This window comes from Apiospora kogelbergensis, assembly GCF_038363985.1.
Source record: "Apiospora kogelbergensis strain CBS 113332 chromosome Unknown utg000002l_segment0_segment0, whole genome shotgun sequence".
NCBI classification, from domain to species: domain Eukaryota; kingdom Fungi; phylum Ascomycota; class Sordariomycetes; order Amphisphaeriales; family Apiosporaceae; genus Apiospora; species Apiospora kogelbergensis.
The window spans coordinates 2,727,033-2,742,068 of record NW_027117419.1 but is presented as its reverse complement, the minus strand read 5'-3'; the positions used below and the strand labels follow the sequence as shown (position 1 = coordinate 2,742,068).

General features: G+C 53.8%; 7 protein-coding genes across 7 annotated transcripts; 1 reads left to right on the top strand and 6 right to left on the bottom strand.

Moving 5' to 3' along the window:
- Nucleotides 1–131: 131 nt before the first annotated feature.
- On the bottom strand, nucleotides 132–1,568 carry PG998_003765 (uncharacterized protein; the record flags this gene model as incomplete). Its single annotated transcript, XM_066870583.1, has 2 exons — nucleotides 132–1,229; nucleotides 1,335–1,568. 2 exons carry the CDS (start codon nucleotides 1,566–1,568, stop codon nucleotides 132–134), a joined length of 1,332 nt encoding a protein of 443 aa, XP_066734333.1.
- Nucleotides 1,569–1,999: 431 nt separating this feature from the next.
- PG998_003764 (uncharacterized protein) lies at nucleotides 2,000–3,137 on the bottom strand (the record flags this gene model as incomplete). The annotated part of the gene is made up of 3 exons (XM_066870582.1): nucleotides 2,000–2,107; nucleotides 2,184–2,804; nucleotides 2,865–3,137. The coding sequence occupies 3 exons, from the start codon at nucleotides 3,135–3,137 to the stop codon at nucleotides 2,000–2,002; spliced, it is 1,002 nt and encodes a 333-aa protein (XP_066734332.1).
- Nucleotides 3,138–4,136: 999 nt separating this feature from the next.
- Nucleotides 4,137–4,550, bottom strand: PG998_003763 (uncharacterized protein; the record flags this gene model as incomplete). The annotated part of the gene is made up of 1 exon (XM_066870581.1): nucleotides 4,137–4,550. The coding sequence occupies one exon, from the start codon at nucleotides 4,548–4,550 to the stop codon at nucleotides 4,137–4,139; it is 414 nt and encodes a 137-aa protein (XP_066734331.1).
- A 799-nt stretch (nucleotides 4,551–5,349) lies between these two features.
- PG998_003762 (uncharacterized protein) lies at nucleotides 5,350–6,975 on the bottom strand (the record flags this gene model as incomplete). The annotated part of the gene is made up of 3 exons (XM_066870580.1): nucleotides 5,350–6,321; nucleotides 6,400–6,558; nucleotides 6,700–6,975. 3 exons carry the CDS (start codon nucleotides 6,973–6,975, stop codon nucleotides 5,350–5,352), a joined length of 1,407 nt encoding a protein of 468 aa, XP_066734330.1.
- Nucleotides 6,976–9,712: 2,737 nt separating this feature from the next.
- PG998_003761 (caspase domain-containing protein) lies at nucleotides 9,713–11,272 on the bottom strand (the record flags this gene model as incomplete). Its single annotated transcript, XM_066870579.1, has 5 exons — nucleotides 9,713–9,738; nucleotides 9,814–10,546; nucleotides 10,605–10,724; nucleotides 10,790–11,020; nucleotides 11,084–11,272. 5 exons carry the CDS (start codon nucleotides 11,270–11,272, stop codon nucleotides 9,713–9,715), a joined length of 1,299 nt encoding a protein of 432 aa, XP_066734329.1.
- An 837-nt stretch (nucleotides 11,273–12,109) lies between these two features.
- PG998_003760 (uncharacterized protein) lies at nucleotides 12,110–13,253 on the top strand (the record flags this gene model as incomplete). The annotated part of the gene is made up of 4 exons (XM_066870578.1): nucleotides 12,110–12,197; nucleotides 12,396–12,576; nucleotides 12,642–13,033; nucleotides 13,096–13,253. The coding sequence occupies 4 exons, from the start codon at nucleotides 12,110–12,112 to the stop codon at nucleotides 13,251–13,253; spliced, it is 819 nt and encodes a 272-aa protein (XP_066734328.1).
- A 578-nt stretch (nucleotides 13,254–13,831) lies between these two features.
- PG998_003759 (uncharacterized protein) lies at nucleotides 13,832–14,766 on the bottom strand (the record flags this gene model as incomplete). The annotated part of the gene is made up of 3 exons (XM_066870577.1): nucleotides 13,832–13,947; nucleotides 14,023–14,183; nucleotides 14,342–14,766. The coding sequence occupies 3 exons, from the start codon at nucleotides 14,764–14,766 to the stop codon at nucleotides 13,832–13,834; spliced, it is 702 nt and encodes a 233-aa protein (XP_066734327.1).
- Between the last annotated feature and the right edge of the window lie 270 nt (nucleotides 14,767–15,036).

Sequence of the window (15,036 nt, the reverse complement as noted above, 5' to 3'; positions counted from 1 at the left end):
AATCTAGTAAAACAACCACTAATATCACAAACATCCGGACGGGGCCTGACCCTCGCAGATCTAGCTTCCAAATTCGTGTAATGAAGCCCGCAACCATCGGTTGACAAGAAGCCTCACTTACTGACCACCGCCTACTGAACGTTTTGCGGAACCACCATCTTCGCCTTCATGGGGGCCAGCTCGGAGCTCTTGGCCCATGCGCCGTTGGGCTTCTGGCGGTAGCACATGAGCTTTCCCTCGTCGCCGACGCTGCCCAGGATCTGACCGTCGTCGTCGAAGCCGACCCGCCACACGGGCGAGCGGTGGTCGCCGTGCCGCGTCGTATTCTCGAGCTTGCACAGCTCGCGCACCGTGTGGGCGACCTGGCCCGGCTGGCCGAGGTACTTGCGGTCGCCCTGGGTGCCCGACTTGTCGAGCTCGGCGCGGATCCCGGAGTGGTGCGCATGCTGCGCCTGGGCCGCCCGTGAGGACGGCTGCGTGGCGGTTGCGGTCGCGGCCGACGTCGAGCTAAATATGGACTCCTCGTGTGTGCTCTTGCCTAGCACGTCGGACACGCGCCAGCTCTTGCCGTCGTTGGGGGAGAAGGGTGTATCGATGCGGAATACGCGGACGTGGCCATCCTGGCAAGCGGTGGCGATCATGTCGTAGCCCCGAAAATTACCGGGCGCCCACGCTACATCGCGAACCAGGCCCTTATGTCCCGTGATCTCGGCAGCTTGATAGAACTCGCGGGCACGTGTTGCGGCACCAAAGGATCCCGCAATTGTCTCGCGCGTCCGGTAGACCCTGGCCGTCATCAAGCCAGAAGCCACTAACCCCAGCGCATCAATTGGAACGCCCGCCCTCAGAGCCGTATAACAGGGCTCCGGGTTGGGGTCGAATCGGACCTTGAAACATGTCTCTTCGCCGCGGCTGGGCTTGGGGAGAGCCTGGAACTCATCGATGGCCGTGTAGTCGGCGAGGGTCTCTGGTTCCTCGCTCTCGAAGACAGAAAGTTTCCCGTCGGCCGCCAGGAGCGCAAAGTATGTGTGTCTCGTGTCTTCGTTATGCTTGATGGAGAATGATCGGTAGGGCGACTTGGGCGATCGGGTCTCGTAGGCGGGTTTGCCCGTCGCACTGAACCGGCGGCCCGGTGGTGCTGAGTTGTCTTCCGTCCAGAGTTTGAAATGTCCCTCAATGCCCAAGGATGCCAAGAGGTTAGGATATACGGTTGGCGGGAGCCATTGAAGCTAAGAGCAATCAGGACATGTCAGCATCTTCATTCGGAGCCAGAAACCCATCCGGATGTTGGCCGGCGCAATGGGCAGCTGACCATCTTGGATCGGCAGGCATACCTCTAGAATTTCGGAGCCATGGGCCGACCAGTGGTCGCAAAGGCGCCATATGCCGTCTTTGTGGCGGTTGAAGACGCGGATCTTGCCATCCACCGAACCTGTCGCGCAGCGATCACCGTAGGCGTTGAATGCGACAGCTTGGACAATGTCGGAATTGCCATGGGCGATCAGATGGAAAGCTGGGTTTTCCTGTGGCGGAGGGGGCGCTCCATCCAAGGCAGGAGTTGAAGGCATGGTAGGTCACTACACCGGCTCCTGCTGCCGCATCATCACCTAATCGCAATTGCAAGAGGGTCGTCAATTTGGAAGAAATGAAGCTGTACCTGAATCGCGGGGCACACCATTCGGCATGTTGCATGGGATGGGATGGGATGGGATGGAACGGGAGCTCACATCGCCGGTAACTCACGTTACAAGCTTATCGCTTATCGTCAAGACCTTTACCTTAGTTGCATAAACCCGATACCTATATGTTCTCTCCTATTGATGCTACGAATCACATATTCACTTGTGTTCCCGGGCAAGATTCATGAGCCAGGAGTAATAAACGAAAGAGACATAGCTCTGTCATGAATCGATGTCTTTGTAAGTTGTCACTTCTAAGCACACATATACTATTCCACCGAATACAATGTCAACCGTCTGTCTGGCTGCGTACTTCCGTTTCACCTCACTCTGGTCACGATAACCGAGTTAACCACCTTGCCGTACGGATGAACGACGAGCGCAACTTCTAGTTTGCCGCGTAGATTGGAGGTGGTCGCATCGAATTCCTAAATCAGGGTCATCATCATTAGCACCCATGGGTCTTGTCGCCGGTGCATCTTTGCCACATTTGTGTTGACTGACCGGATATAAGCACCTCCGCAGGCCCCAACTACTTCGAATGACCAACAGGGCTCCAGGGCGCATCCTTGCGGCTATACTCAATGCTATCTGCTCCTTCTCAAGTTGTGTTACGCCCACCAGGGCTGCCAGGTACACGACATCGCAGCTGCTGAGGTTCTGCGCTTCGGAATCGGCACTGTCACAGCAATGCTGCATCTCGTTGGGTGAGATTCCCAGCCTGCCAATAAGATTGGACGCCGTTGCGACGGCCTTCTCATTGCGATCGATATTGATTATGACCGGACCCTGACGGTCTTCCTTTGGCGATGCGCAGTCAAACAGTGTATCTTCTTTCAGGGCCTTCAATAGACATATTGGCGTCAGCGGAAGAGGCCCTGATCCTACGAAGGCAATCTTTCGTGGGCGGGTGAGACCTGCCGAGCGCATAGCACAAAGCTCAAGTCTCGTCAGCTCTTCGTAGTTGTCATAGTAGGGAAATGTCTCCAATAGGCGTTGTGTCTCGGCCGGGTCTTGTCCCTGGGAAATGTGGCAGGCCCAGTGAGACTCCAGACAGCTCTCAGCTTGTGAGCACAGATCTTGTAGCGAAGGTAGGATGGCTCGAAGTTTGCAGCTAGCAAGTACCTATGGCTCTTCAGATCAGCAGCTAGCCCTCATGCCCAATTCGTGGAAAGTTTTCTGCACCTGAGAGATAGTACCCGCATCGCGTATCTCACAACACTGAGATACCAAATCACCGAAAAGACTGTTGGTGACCTCGCTGGGTCGCAAGTCCGCCAGTCCCTGTATTCTGGCGTGTATCTCGACCACCCGATTGACGATCGAAGAGGCATCTCCAGGTGACGTTGGTGAGCATGCGACATGCTTACAACCCTTCTCGGTATCGGCTGGTGTCAACGCATGGGGGTCGCGTGCCTTCTCTCTAGAAACACCAGCCCAAACTAGCAGTTGAGACATGACAAGCTTCGGTAGGCCAACGGCCAGTCTAATGGTCTTGCTTTGGAGAACCTTGATGGCAGGTATATGTTCTCAGGACCGTTAGTCGTCCAGTATGGCAGACCAGGCTCCCCTCAATGAAGCAGGGAATCGGGGATGGGAATTAATAACGGTTAAGTAGGAGAACAAATAGGTATTTAGGTCACGGGAACAGATTGAGATAGGACTCATAATAGGGCTGTTGTTTGTGTGTTGTTGATGTTTACCATTCTCCATACTTGTGGTGCCCGGGCAGCCAACAAGGTTCTCAATTCCGTATGTCTATCCGGGGCTTTGACACCTTCCCACACACACGCATGCCCACAAACAGAAGCTATCCAAGTCCGTCCGTACGCGAATCCGGTGATTCAAGTGGACTCACTGACCTATAATGTACTGAGCATTTCCAATCCCCGTTGTCAAGCACGGCGGAAGGTTCAGTGGCGTCACAGCGGTCTATGGGCCCGTCCAGACGTAAACAGCTTTGAGTCTTCTACGAGGTAAACCCAGGTCCACGAGTCTCCGAAATTTCAAACCTGTATCTCGCATGGCTTGCTCGTTGATTCCAGGTTCCCCGAGGACTTCAGTAAGCCATATATCGGCGAAATTCCAGCTTAGAATGAGAATCCAACGACGATAGTTCCTCCAAGTTGAGATTCGAACCAGCATGCAGACGTGTGGTTTGATACCAGGCTGGAGAGAGGAAGTGCAAACCCGCATGAGAGTGATGAATGATAAAGCTTGGAATTCTGCATGAGTCGCCGCCCAGTAACCACTTAAGATGTTTTTCACCCACTCTCCTCTATAGAGTGAGACCTGTGGAAAGCCTAGCGGCTGTTGTATTCGCAGTTCTGCTCGTAGGGTCCAGCCTGATACCGAGAACTGTTAAAGTACCACCACCCCCTTTTATCTTCCCTCCTTAACCCATCGGCCCAGCACCCCAAAATGAAATACGTGCAATACCAAGAGCTGCATGCTGTCTCAAATATACCGAAACATGTTGTTCTTCACACTTCGTTTCATTGACACTGGCTGTCCATCCTCGTACTCGATGCCAGCCGACCCTCCATCCCCGGCAATGCCCGACATCTTCTTCATCATCTCCTCGTCGAGCTCGGCCACCGTCTTCTTGTGAGATGGCGTGGGAGTAGGCTCATTATTGCGATGATCGCTGGCCGCGCCCTGGCGTTTCTGCTGCTCCCTCTCGAGATTGTTGCTGTTGCTGCTATTGTTTGGCTTGGTCTGTGACGATGAGCTCAAAGTACAGGGGGCTGTGCTGAATCTGAATTGCCTAGCAGCGACCGGTGTGGCGGTGTTGTGCGACGTCGGGCCAATGACTGAGGGAATGACGGCATCAAGTGCCCTGGAACGAATTCTGGCAGCCGGAGTAGACATTATCATGATATTGGTGTGACTGTTGAGATGCGGTTGTAATTAAGCACGAAACGTTAGGAAGCTAACCATCCAATGTTTTGTTTTGCAGTCGTCGGGCGTGTGACGTCACCACGAACTGTTTCAATGATCGCATAATGAACGAACCTTGCTAGCGCCCTCCTATAGATAAACTCTATTTCTATAAATACCCAGAAGGGTATCTCGGATTCCCATATAGGCCCCCACTCTATCTATCAAGTTGAGCACTAAAAGGGTCTAATCACGCCTGTAATACTCGGTGTCTTCGTGAAACCATGAGAGCGTGGCACCACACGCTGGCAGCTGGCACCGTCTCAGGTGATGGGCCTAGGATACTACACAGTATGCGACATGTCTCGTCAAACCATTTTCTCTAAGCAGACGACACACATGTGATTGGTGGTATATCTTGATAAAATCCTACAAACGGCTCCTCCAAGATACAGGCAGATTCTGTCCACCCAGATGGTCGTACATGTGAAACAAATCCATTGCGAAATCGGGATAAGAAACTCCTAAAACGCCACGCCACGCCCCCTAATCTACTGGTCCTCTGTTTTCTTCGTATTCTGTCCTCGCGGTCTCTAAAACCAGCTGGAGAAGAAACGATCGGGTTCTCTCACTCCCATGTCTATTATTAGTGCGTAGCTGCATCGTTCATCGTCGTATGTCGGTTATTGAGCGTGTTATGTGTATATTGTTTTTTCTCTTGGTGTATATGAATGCCACGGGCCTTTTTGGCTCTTTATGGCAGCGTGCACTGATGGTTGGTTCGCTCGAACTACTCGGGCTCCTCGTCCTTGATCCTGTCCTCTTCGAAGAAGCCGTGCTCGAAGCTCTTCTCCTGGCGGAAGGCGAAGCGCTCCCAGCTGACGCCGCGGCGCTTGCGCGACCCGTCCTTGTGGACGTAGTGCGTCTTGGGCTCGAAGTCCATGACGGAGTGCCACATCTTGAACATGCGGCGCCAGTAACAGGCCTCGGCGGCGGGAGTGAGGTAGCGGTCGCGGAAGACGCGGGTGCTCTCGGCGGCGATGGCGCGGGCGCGCTCCGGGTCGGCGATGAGCTCCTCCATCTTGGGCACGAGATCGGACCAGTCGCGCTTGACCTCAACGTAGTTCTGCTTGGGACCCGACGCCACCATGAGCGGGTAGTAGTGCGCCGCCCACTCGAGCGAGTGCACGACGGGCACGCTGTCGCAAATGTGCAGGTACCTCAGCCGGCCCGACCACGAGTTGCCCTCTGTGTGCGCGACGAACTGGTACTTGCAGAAGTCCTGCATGCTCAGCACATCCTTGCGGTCGTGCCAATCGATAGGCTTTACGTCGTTCCACGACTTCCCCTCAGCCGCCTTGACGAGGGCCCGGCGCAGATCACCGTTCTGCGCGAAGCTGCCTCGCCACGCCAACTTCTGTGGCTTGTCGTACCACTCCCTCGAGTAGTTGCTTTCGAGCTCCTTCACGTCCGCGCGGAACTGCACGAACGAGGCGACGCCGTCGTCAGGATAGGACCAGCCATCGAAGTCAGGCATGGCCCAGTGCCATGGGTTGTCCTTGTGCCGAGCCCAGGTCCAGCGGATGCGTTCCGGGTTCTTCTCGCCGCCTTGCGCGACGTCCTCAATGTCGAAGGTGAACTCGATGTTGGGGATCTGGCGGCGCGGATCTGGCATCGAGGAAATGGCGCGGTACATATTGGCTAAAGCAGCCAGGCCTCGGGAGCGATCCGGCTCTCCAGGTACTTCTTTGATGATATATAGCTATTGTGACTCTGTCAGACCGGTGTCTAGGCACAAAATGGAGGTTGCATCCCAATCAAATGCAGGGAGCTGACTTACCTCTCCATCATTGATCATGACCTGGAATTCACCATGCGTGTGTCCGTCGTATGTGCCTTTCCTGTCGACGTGAACATCCTTCTCCTTGATGGTCCGGTTTTTGGCGACCAGGTGATCCCGAGCCCGATCTATCTCCTGGTAAAGTTGGGGGAAAGCGATCTAGTTTCATAAAGCTGTCTCAGTTCGTGCGTCCTCCGAGAAACAAAGGAGAAACGAAAAACAAGAAAAGATTCCGAGGGATGGACTGCCGGACTTTGCGGTTGGTTGCACCGCATTATGGGGGTTTCGGGTGGAACTTACGTCACATTGCTCGTCCGACAAGCCAAAGTTCAGGTCGTCACGACCGACGACGAAAGTCCAATCCTTCTCCTTCGGCTTCTCCTTCTCTGTTTGCGGTGCCTGGTCGTGGGGTTGTGAGAGGTGCAGCGAAGCGGCGGGCTGCACACTGCTATGGCGCTTATGGGACAGGTAGGAAACCGTCATGACGATCAGAACTGTGAGAGAAAGCCATAGCACCCGTCGCTTGAATAAGTCCGGCGACGACTTGCCCATGGCAAGAAGGCCCTGGGAAGCCATCGTGGCCATCTAAGATATTGGCCCGAGTAGGAAAGAAAGAAGAAAAAAAGCAAGAAAAAGAAGGAAGACGAGCTGCTCGTGAAAGCAAAGTCACGATGAGCGCTTGGGTGTGCAGACCCGTACGTGGAGGATGACTGGCCCGGAGGAGAGAAGGGAGAGCAGCAAACATGCAAGTTAAGAAACGAAGCGGACGTCAGTCGAAGATAGAAAACTGTTGACCAACTAAAAGAACAGCAACTGGCTGGGTAGGCAGCATACTAGCATTAATGGGGGCTGAAGACGATCAGCACGTCAAGTCAAGTCAAGTCAAGCTGACAAGATGTTGAGGAATAGTATCCTAGTAACCTACACATGCCTAGTCACCATCGTTATCGGCTCGACCCCCTCCACTTATTCCTCTATACAATATTGGGTATGTACATGGACAACCCCCCTGTCCCTGTCCCGTGGGCAAACCTCCATGTGCTCTTGGCTGTCCACTCCCCTGCTCCCTGTCCTGGCTGGATGGGGAGATTGGAATCCGATGGTGGCACGGAATGGCTTGTGTACCATTAGCCATTTCCTTCTTTTCTTGCTCTCTTTTGCTTTTCATCTTCCGACTGCTGGGTGGAATGCAGCGGCGGGGTCTCACAGTACATGCCATCTTACGAACAAGGGACAATTTTCAGCTGCCTAATCGACGACCGCTGAGATAACCCCCACAACGGCCTGCCTAACGATTCAGGGGTGCAGAGCTAAGTGCTCAGGGCTAAATAAAGTGGTGTCTAAAAAAGTCCCTTGGGCTGCTCCAGGTTATGGGGCCGGTGGCCGGTGGCCGGCTAACTTCCAGCTGGGTTACATGTTGCCATTGCAAAAAGAAAGCCAGAACCCACGCACCACGCCCCTCCCCCATGGCTTTCAAGTGACTTGCTCGCTTGCCGGAGGCGAAAAGAAGGTCGAAAATAAACATGACATGGCCACGAATTATGCAGCCAGTGAAACCCAAGCGTGCGGCGTAGCGGCCAATGAGTAGCCGTACCAAGCAGGGTAGCCAGAGCGTGTACCCGAACATGCCGTTGCACAACACATCACCCCTCGTATGAAATACCTTGGAGCATGACATGTGCAGGGGGAACCAAGGGGGCTGATCAAGTTCTACATGTACTTACTATGCATCTCACCTCATTTAATCACCTTGTAAGCAGATGTGGGTGGCAGGTCCCCGCCGTGTCAGCAGGTCAGCCCTCCAAAGTCGATTGAGAAAAACTCGTTCGCGCTACAGGGGCCTCCAGCACGGTATTGCTACCGAGCACAGCTTCTCGAAGCTGCCGAGGGCATTAGTGTTTATAGCCGGACAACTAGTAGCAGACGAAAGGCCTAGATCTCAGGATATAGCAGGCTGGCAGGAGCTGGAAGCACAGCTTGGGAGCGTTGGCCACAGCGCTGGCGTAGGGTAGCGTTGGCGCGGATCGCATCCCTTTGATGATAGCGCCAATAGGTTAGTTAGTAGCCCGCCTTGTGGATGGATAAGATCTTCTCCAGGTACATGGTGGCAGTAAATAGGTAATTATAGCCAATCGTACAGTGCTACTTGACGCATCATTGCCTGTTTGTGTGAAAGGGTGCGCCTGCAACCGCATGTATTCCAATTTCGCAATCTGTCAGCGTATTGAAGAATTTCGCGTCCAACCCAGCGCGTGTCAAACGTGTCGTGGCTCGTTTGCACGTACATGTAGCTATCCAGATGCGCGCTGGATACCTAATCTGCTGATGTACGTTGAAGTGTGTGCTGGCCTCCTCCCGGCATCCGTCCCTCCCCTCATCCCTCGTACGATCAGCGAGCTGCCTGGGCATTAGGCATGCGGCGTAGTAAAAAGGAATTGCGGCGAGGCAGTTGTGATAAGCATGGAGGCTGAGTGGGTCGTCTCGACTTTTCATCGCCAAAAGGTGCCACTGTCCAATTCCCCCTAGCAGAATCCTAGCACTTTCCGACACTCTGGAAGGGCCGAGATTCCGAGAATGCTAGGGCCAAAAGGACGGCGCTGCAAAACCGTAGCTGTGAAGGTGAAAAGCCGATAGCCAGGTGGGGGTAAAACAGACCATATCTATTAGCCCTCCAGCTCAGCTGGGCAAGGTTGAGCTAACTGAAAGAAATCATGATGCTCGATGAACCGTGGCAGTACGTGGGAATTGATTACCACGAAGCACGTTAATTTATTGCGCCGCAAAGCCGGGATTTTGCCCAGAGTTTGGACTGGGACGATGCTGATGCCTTCTGGTCCGAGCGATGTGATAGGGCAGATGCCATGCATAAGATCCTGCGGACATGACACCGCCAACCTAGCCCGAGCATCTTACAGATCCAGATCCAACAGCTCAATGCTAGCTAACATCTTCAACATCACAAAGACTTCACACCCCTGAACATGCATCCTCAAAACATAGACGAGAAAAGAGAGAGAGAGAGAGAGAGAGTAGGATTAGGTCACGTCACTGTGCCTAGAACACAGATGAATGAGGTTTCTAGATATTGACGCATGTTTTTCACGCGTGGCAAAGACAGAGCAAATTGGGCACCCCCCTCAGTACGGAATAACTACCCTGAAGCCGCGGAGAATCTACCTTGAACGGCGGAGCATCTACCTTGAATGGCGGAGCATCTACCCTGAATGGGGTATTTCTTCGAACGCAAGTAGCAACCATGACCCCCAGGACCCCTTGCGAACATGACCATCCATCCGTGGAGTATAGGTGCACATTACATCACAAACAGAAGGTTGGTGTCTGAGACACAGCAACGTTAGCATCACTCTTGGCCCCCAGGAGCTCAGATATAAGATCGAGATGGGAGTGACTTACCGAGCGGGTGACTGCATGACAATTGTGGTTTCTGGGAGTACTTGGTCTCCAGAAGATCGCGGACGCTGTTCAGCAGCTGGACGTAGCTTTGCTGAGGGTTCTGTTTCATGGCAGCAATGAAAGCCCACGACATGGCGCCCGTGGCCTGTTGCGCGATGTTCGCATCGGCCGAGGTCTGGTCGTCCTTGCTACCCGACCACATGATGACGTCGGCAGGACTAGTCTTCGTTTCTATCGTCTTCTTGTGCGCGCCGTCGCCCTTGAAGGCTGTCTTGGCGAAGCCGAAAACACTCTTGGCCACACCAGCCATGTCGCCGGATGCGTACGCCGACACCGCGCTGAGAAGGCCTTGTCCCGCTTCCGCAGCTAGGTTAGGTTCTTTCAACACGCCCTTGGTCGAGTAAACGTATGGCAGGTCCATGACGGTACCAGAATGGCAAGAGTCGAAAATGGCCGTCAGCCGAACACCAGGCATGAGCGGCTTCACCACGACATGGTGGATTTCGTCGTCGACAATGTGGCCTTGTGTCTTGTAGTCCAGGGGGTAGATGACTTCATCGTATCCATCATCCTCATCGCCGTCCAGATCCTCGGTTTGGCCACCGTGGCCAGAGTAATGCAGGAAGAGAGCGTCGTCAGCACGGGCACCCTCAACGAGCCATTGCATGCCTCGCAATATGTTTGCCTTCGTCGGTTGAAGTCGTGGGTCGGAGGAGTCGTCTGTCAAGATGATCTACAACCGAGTATGAGCCGGAAAGTCAAGTTGTTTGTAGTGATAGAAAGCAACGTACCATATCCTCGCGCTTATAATTATAGCGCTCCATGAGGAAAGCAGAAACATTCTTCGTGTCGTTGATGCAACCCCTCAGTTCGCCTTCCATGCCCATGTAGTTGATTCCAATGAGCAAAGCCTGACCATTATGTTAGATCCGGGTTTCCCTTTCAACGAGATAGGTTCATATGCTGGCCTCCCTACCTTGCGCTTCCCTGTACAGTGACTGTATTGGAAAGTATAGCCTCCGGGGGCGCCGGTACCAAAATGTTGAGGGGCATCGGGAGGAGGTGCGGCATCGCCTCGAGGGCCACCGGCCTGGTGGCCATATTCCGGACGCGAGTTCATCGGATAACCGTAAGGGTCGAGGCCGGGGGGCGGAGGGTGGTTGGGCGCATTGTATCGGTTCTGGTGTTGCGGCGGCGGGCCACCATACTAATGTGCTCTCAGTCGGTGACACGTGCTTCGTGGTCATGGGAAGCTCAAACGTCGACTTACATGGCCTTGTTGCTGAGGAGGAGGATATTGACCGTACTGCTGCTGCTGTGGGTAACCGCCGCCGTACTGCTGCTGAGGTGGTGGTTGATTGTATCCGCCGCCATACTGCTGTGGTGGTGGTTGATTATACCCGCCTCCTGGGTAGCCGCCTCCACCGTATCCCCCACCGTAGCCTTGTTGATAAGACATCCTACACGGATTCGACTCCGGGTTTGCTCAGACGAATTAGGTATGACGAAAATGGTATGCTGTTCTTAGATGCAAAAGGGCGAGATAGGAGGACCGAAATAAGATTTGTCAGTAAAGTGGGTGGTCAAGAACAACCGAAAGAACGGAATGTCGGCGGTGGTAGTGGCACTCGTCAGCTTTGAGGCTGGTAGTGTGGTTCGTGGCGGTTGTCCAGGTGAGCAGCGACAGGTGAACGGGCGTCTAGGACGGTTGGTGTCTAGGACCTGTTTGTTGTAAGCTTTGCCTTGAAACGAGGGGCAGATCTGTGTGGCATGTGTGGCATGTGTGACGCTGTCAAACTACAAGCGAAACAGACAGCATCATCCATGCAGCTTCAGGTGGTGGGATGACGAGAATGGCAGTCTGGAGCGGGGATTTCGGTATTGATACGGGGACAAGGAACGATGTTGAGGCCTGTGTTTGGAGGGGCATAGCGCTTGGCGGCTCCATGGGCAGAACATGGGCGAGAGCGGTGGCTCAGCCCTCAGCCCGCCCGCAGCGCCCGCGGGATCGAATTGATCAGAGCTCTCTTAGATCGGGGCCATGCCGAAACAACCGCCAAGTTCACCGGTCAGCATCTGGTGAGAGGGGAAGTCTGCTATTTGCTTGGCGGTGACACATTGACACTTGTTCGGTCTGCGTGTGCAAAACATTCCAGGTGGCAGGACTGCAGACTGGTGGTGCCGTCAAACCACTCACTCCAGCGGCCTCCCATGGATATGCGTCTACATTAATCCATCTCGTCGCCCGGAAATCCTCACCGAACCATCATTCCCACTGTCCAGTAACCACGCCACCATGTCGTTCTTCAAGAAGCTCGCCGACAAGTTCGACGATCTTGATCTGGGGGGCAAGAGGGACGAACAGCAGCATCAGCCACCACAAGGTTGGTCATCCCACAAACCTGATAAACCTGTCTTCGGCCTTCGCTAGAGAGCTCTCAACCGGCAGTCGGCAGCGTGTTCCTTGCGACTTACGCAATACCGCCGTAACGCTACGTTTTACGCTACGCGACTCGGCCCACGCCCATGCACTAGCTTCCCAGTTTCCCAGATATTGTCGCTGACTTGATTCGATCACACAGCGAGTCGCGGATATGACGGCTTCGGCGGCCACTCAGGCTACCCCGGTGGTTCCGGCCCTCCGCCACCACAGTCTTACCAGCAAGCTGCTCCCCGGGCCCGGAATACGGGAATCAATACCCACCTCCCGTACCTCCTCGTAAGTCTAGTTGCCAATCATACACTGCCGCTCTCTTCTGGTCGGTACTTATTTCATCGATCATTCCTATTATCACGTGCTTTCCTGTCTGCTGACTTCGATCTCACAGAGCAATCGTATGGTGGCGCACCCCTGGGCCGGTGTACTCACCCCCACGTGACAAGCCCCCGATCCCCCAGGGTTGGATTCCTCAATTTGACCAGCAACATCAACGATGGTATTACGTCGAGGAAGCATCAGGCCGCTCGCAGTGGGAAGCGCCCGGGTTTAACTCGGGAGGCGGGTCTGATACAAGAGGCCATGACCCTTCGTACGGCGGCGGCGGCGGCGGCCCTGGATATGGCGCGCCCCCTCCACAACAGTATGGAGGATATCCTGGCAGCAGCCCGTACCCGCAGCAACAAGAGAAGCAAAAGTCAGGCTCCAGTGGCATGCTTCTAGGTGCAGCTGGTGGTATTGCCGCTGGCGCTGTGGGAGGTGCTTTGCTGGCTAACGCTCTTGGTTCGTCGGGCTCCATATCCACTTCCAACGTGTCCAAGGATGAAATAGCTAACATTCGACAGACGATTCTGACGACGAGCACAAACAGCAGGCTTATGCTCAGCAACAGTCATACGGCGGGGATCCTTACAGTCATGCCCCGCCTATGGCTCCCCGCCAATTGACGAGGATGATCACTCCTCGCTCGCAGAAGCGCGTGAGGAATATCAGGAAGCCCTAGATGATGCTAGATCCTCAAGTGCCAGTTCCAGTGACATGGAAAGGCTCGCAGAGGCAAGAGAGGCGTATCAAGAGGAATACGAAGAGGCTTATGAGGAGGAGTACGGCGATGATGATTGAGGTATTCCACATCCATGATATTACCAGATCTCGAGGCGGTACATGGAACCAATCGCAACGACTGCAACGCTGCACGTTTATGACTATTTCCTCCCTATTGCTTTGTCCTGCATCCATGCTGCCATTCATCGAGCGGAAGCAAAAAATCATCCTTGAAGGCCTGCCCTTTGTTAGAAGGCCCTTAGATACGTAAAATATCATCAAATGCTCGCTGATAGTCACAAAGCTGGATCGAACTCATTATTCCAAGCGTGGACAGTCTCAGGTTACTAAATTTCCGTCACGCAGATGGCGCATAATGGGTTATCGGGTCTTTATTTGTTAGCTTGGAACAGGTCCAGATTGCTAACAACCTCCCAAATGTGTATTTCTTCCGGATTCATAACCCCCCAAGCTGGAATGACCGGTTTATCTAGACATCCGAACCAAAGCGAAACCCCCTCACAAGATAGAGGCCCTTCAACCATTCACACCATCGGGCTTGTCGGTGCAATCCTTGTGGTTCCAGGCGCACCCAGATATCCCGAAACATTCGAAATCGCCCTCGGTGTTGATACTGAGGACATCAGTGTTGCCTACAACACGCAGTAGAGCTGGGATTAGTGTCGATCGTTTTCAAAGGATCTGGGTGTAAGCAGGGAGTGCCTTACCGAAATCATAACTAACTTCCTGCTCTGGTTGATCCCCACCGGGGTAGCAATAGACCTTCAAATAGGCCGGGTCACCAGCTTGGAGCTGTGGTGCCCGACACGTCTGCGCAAAGTCTCCATCTGCTAAGGGGTGTAATATTCCGCCGTCGTTCTGGAGACAGCTGACGCTCAATGTTAGTCTACGCTCCCTTCGCAAAGGACGCAAAGGTGTGGGATTAGGTGACAGGTTGTGGGGGGGTTATAGGACGCCATTACGCAACGATGTTTGCTTTTTCGATGGTCTCAATGTTGACACAGAAATGGCTGGGTAAGTACTTACTGGTTTAGATTGATAACGGAGTGCCATAGCTGCCCCTCATCGTCATTGCAGTACGCATCTAGCCAGATGTTGCCCTGCTGGGCGAGGGCACCCTCATTGACGCGGAACCGGTCACATCTTACGTTAATAGACGCCTTGCCATTACCGGGAGCCGTTGGCGATGGGGTCCCAGCTTGTGCTGATCCGGTCGCTTTGGGACGAGAAGTAATGGTGGAGATCGTGAATGTAGTTCCGGTGGTGATGGTCGTAACAGGCAGGTATGATGAGGGGAGCGGTGTCGCTTCAGTGTGGTCGACGGTCAGACTTTTGCTGAAGATGGGATCGGAGGAAAGAGATTTATGGCCGATGGTGGTTGTGGTGGATGTATAGGCTGCAGTAACCACGAGAGGCCACAGCGCGAGGAGTATCGTATTGAGAGCGTACATTTTGTGATGCTGCTTGGTTCAGTGTCAGAATAGTGCTTTTCCTATGAGAACGTAATGTCAAGATGCTGGTTGGATGTGTGTTGTGTTGATTAAAGCGAGAGGAAATAGAAAACTGAGTGGATGGGGGTTTTGGTGGCTTTATAGTGATAAAGGGGAATATGTTAATTCTGAAGCAGAGGTGTATATTCAATTTTCAGACACATTCAATACGTGGGACGAGACTGAGTGATGTGTTCTACTCGCCTTCAAAGGGTAGAATGACTGCCAGGG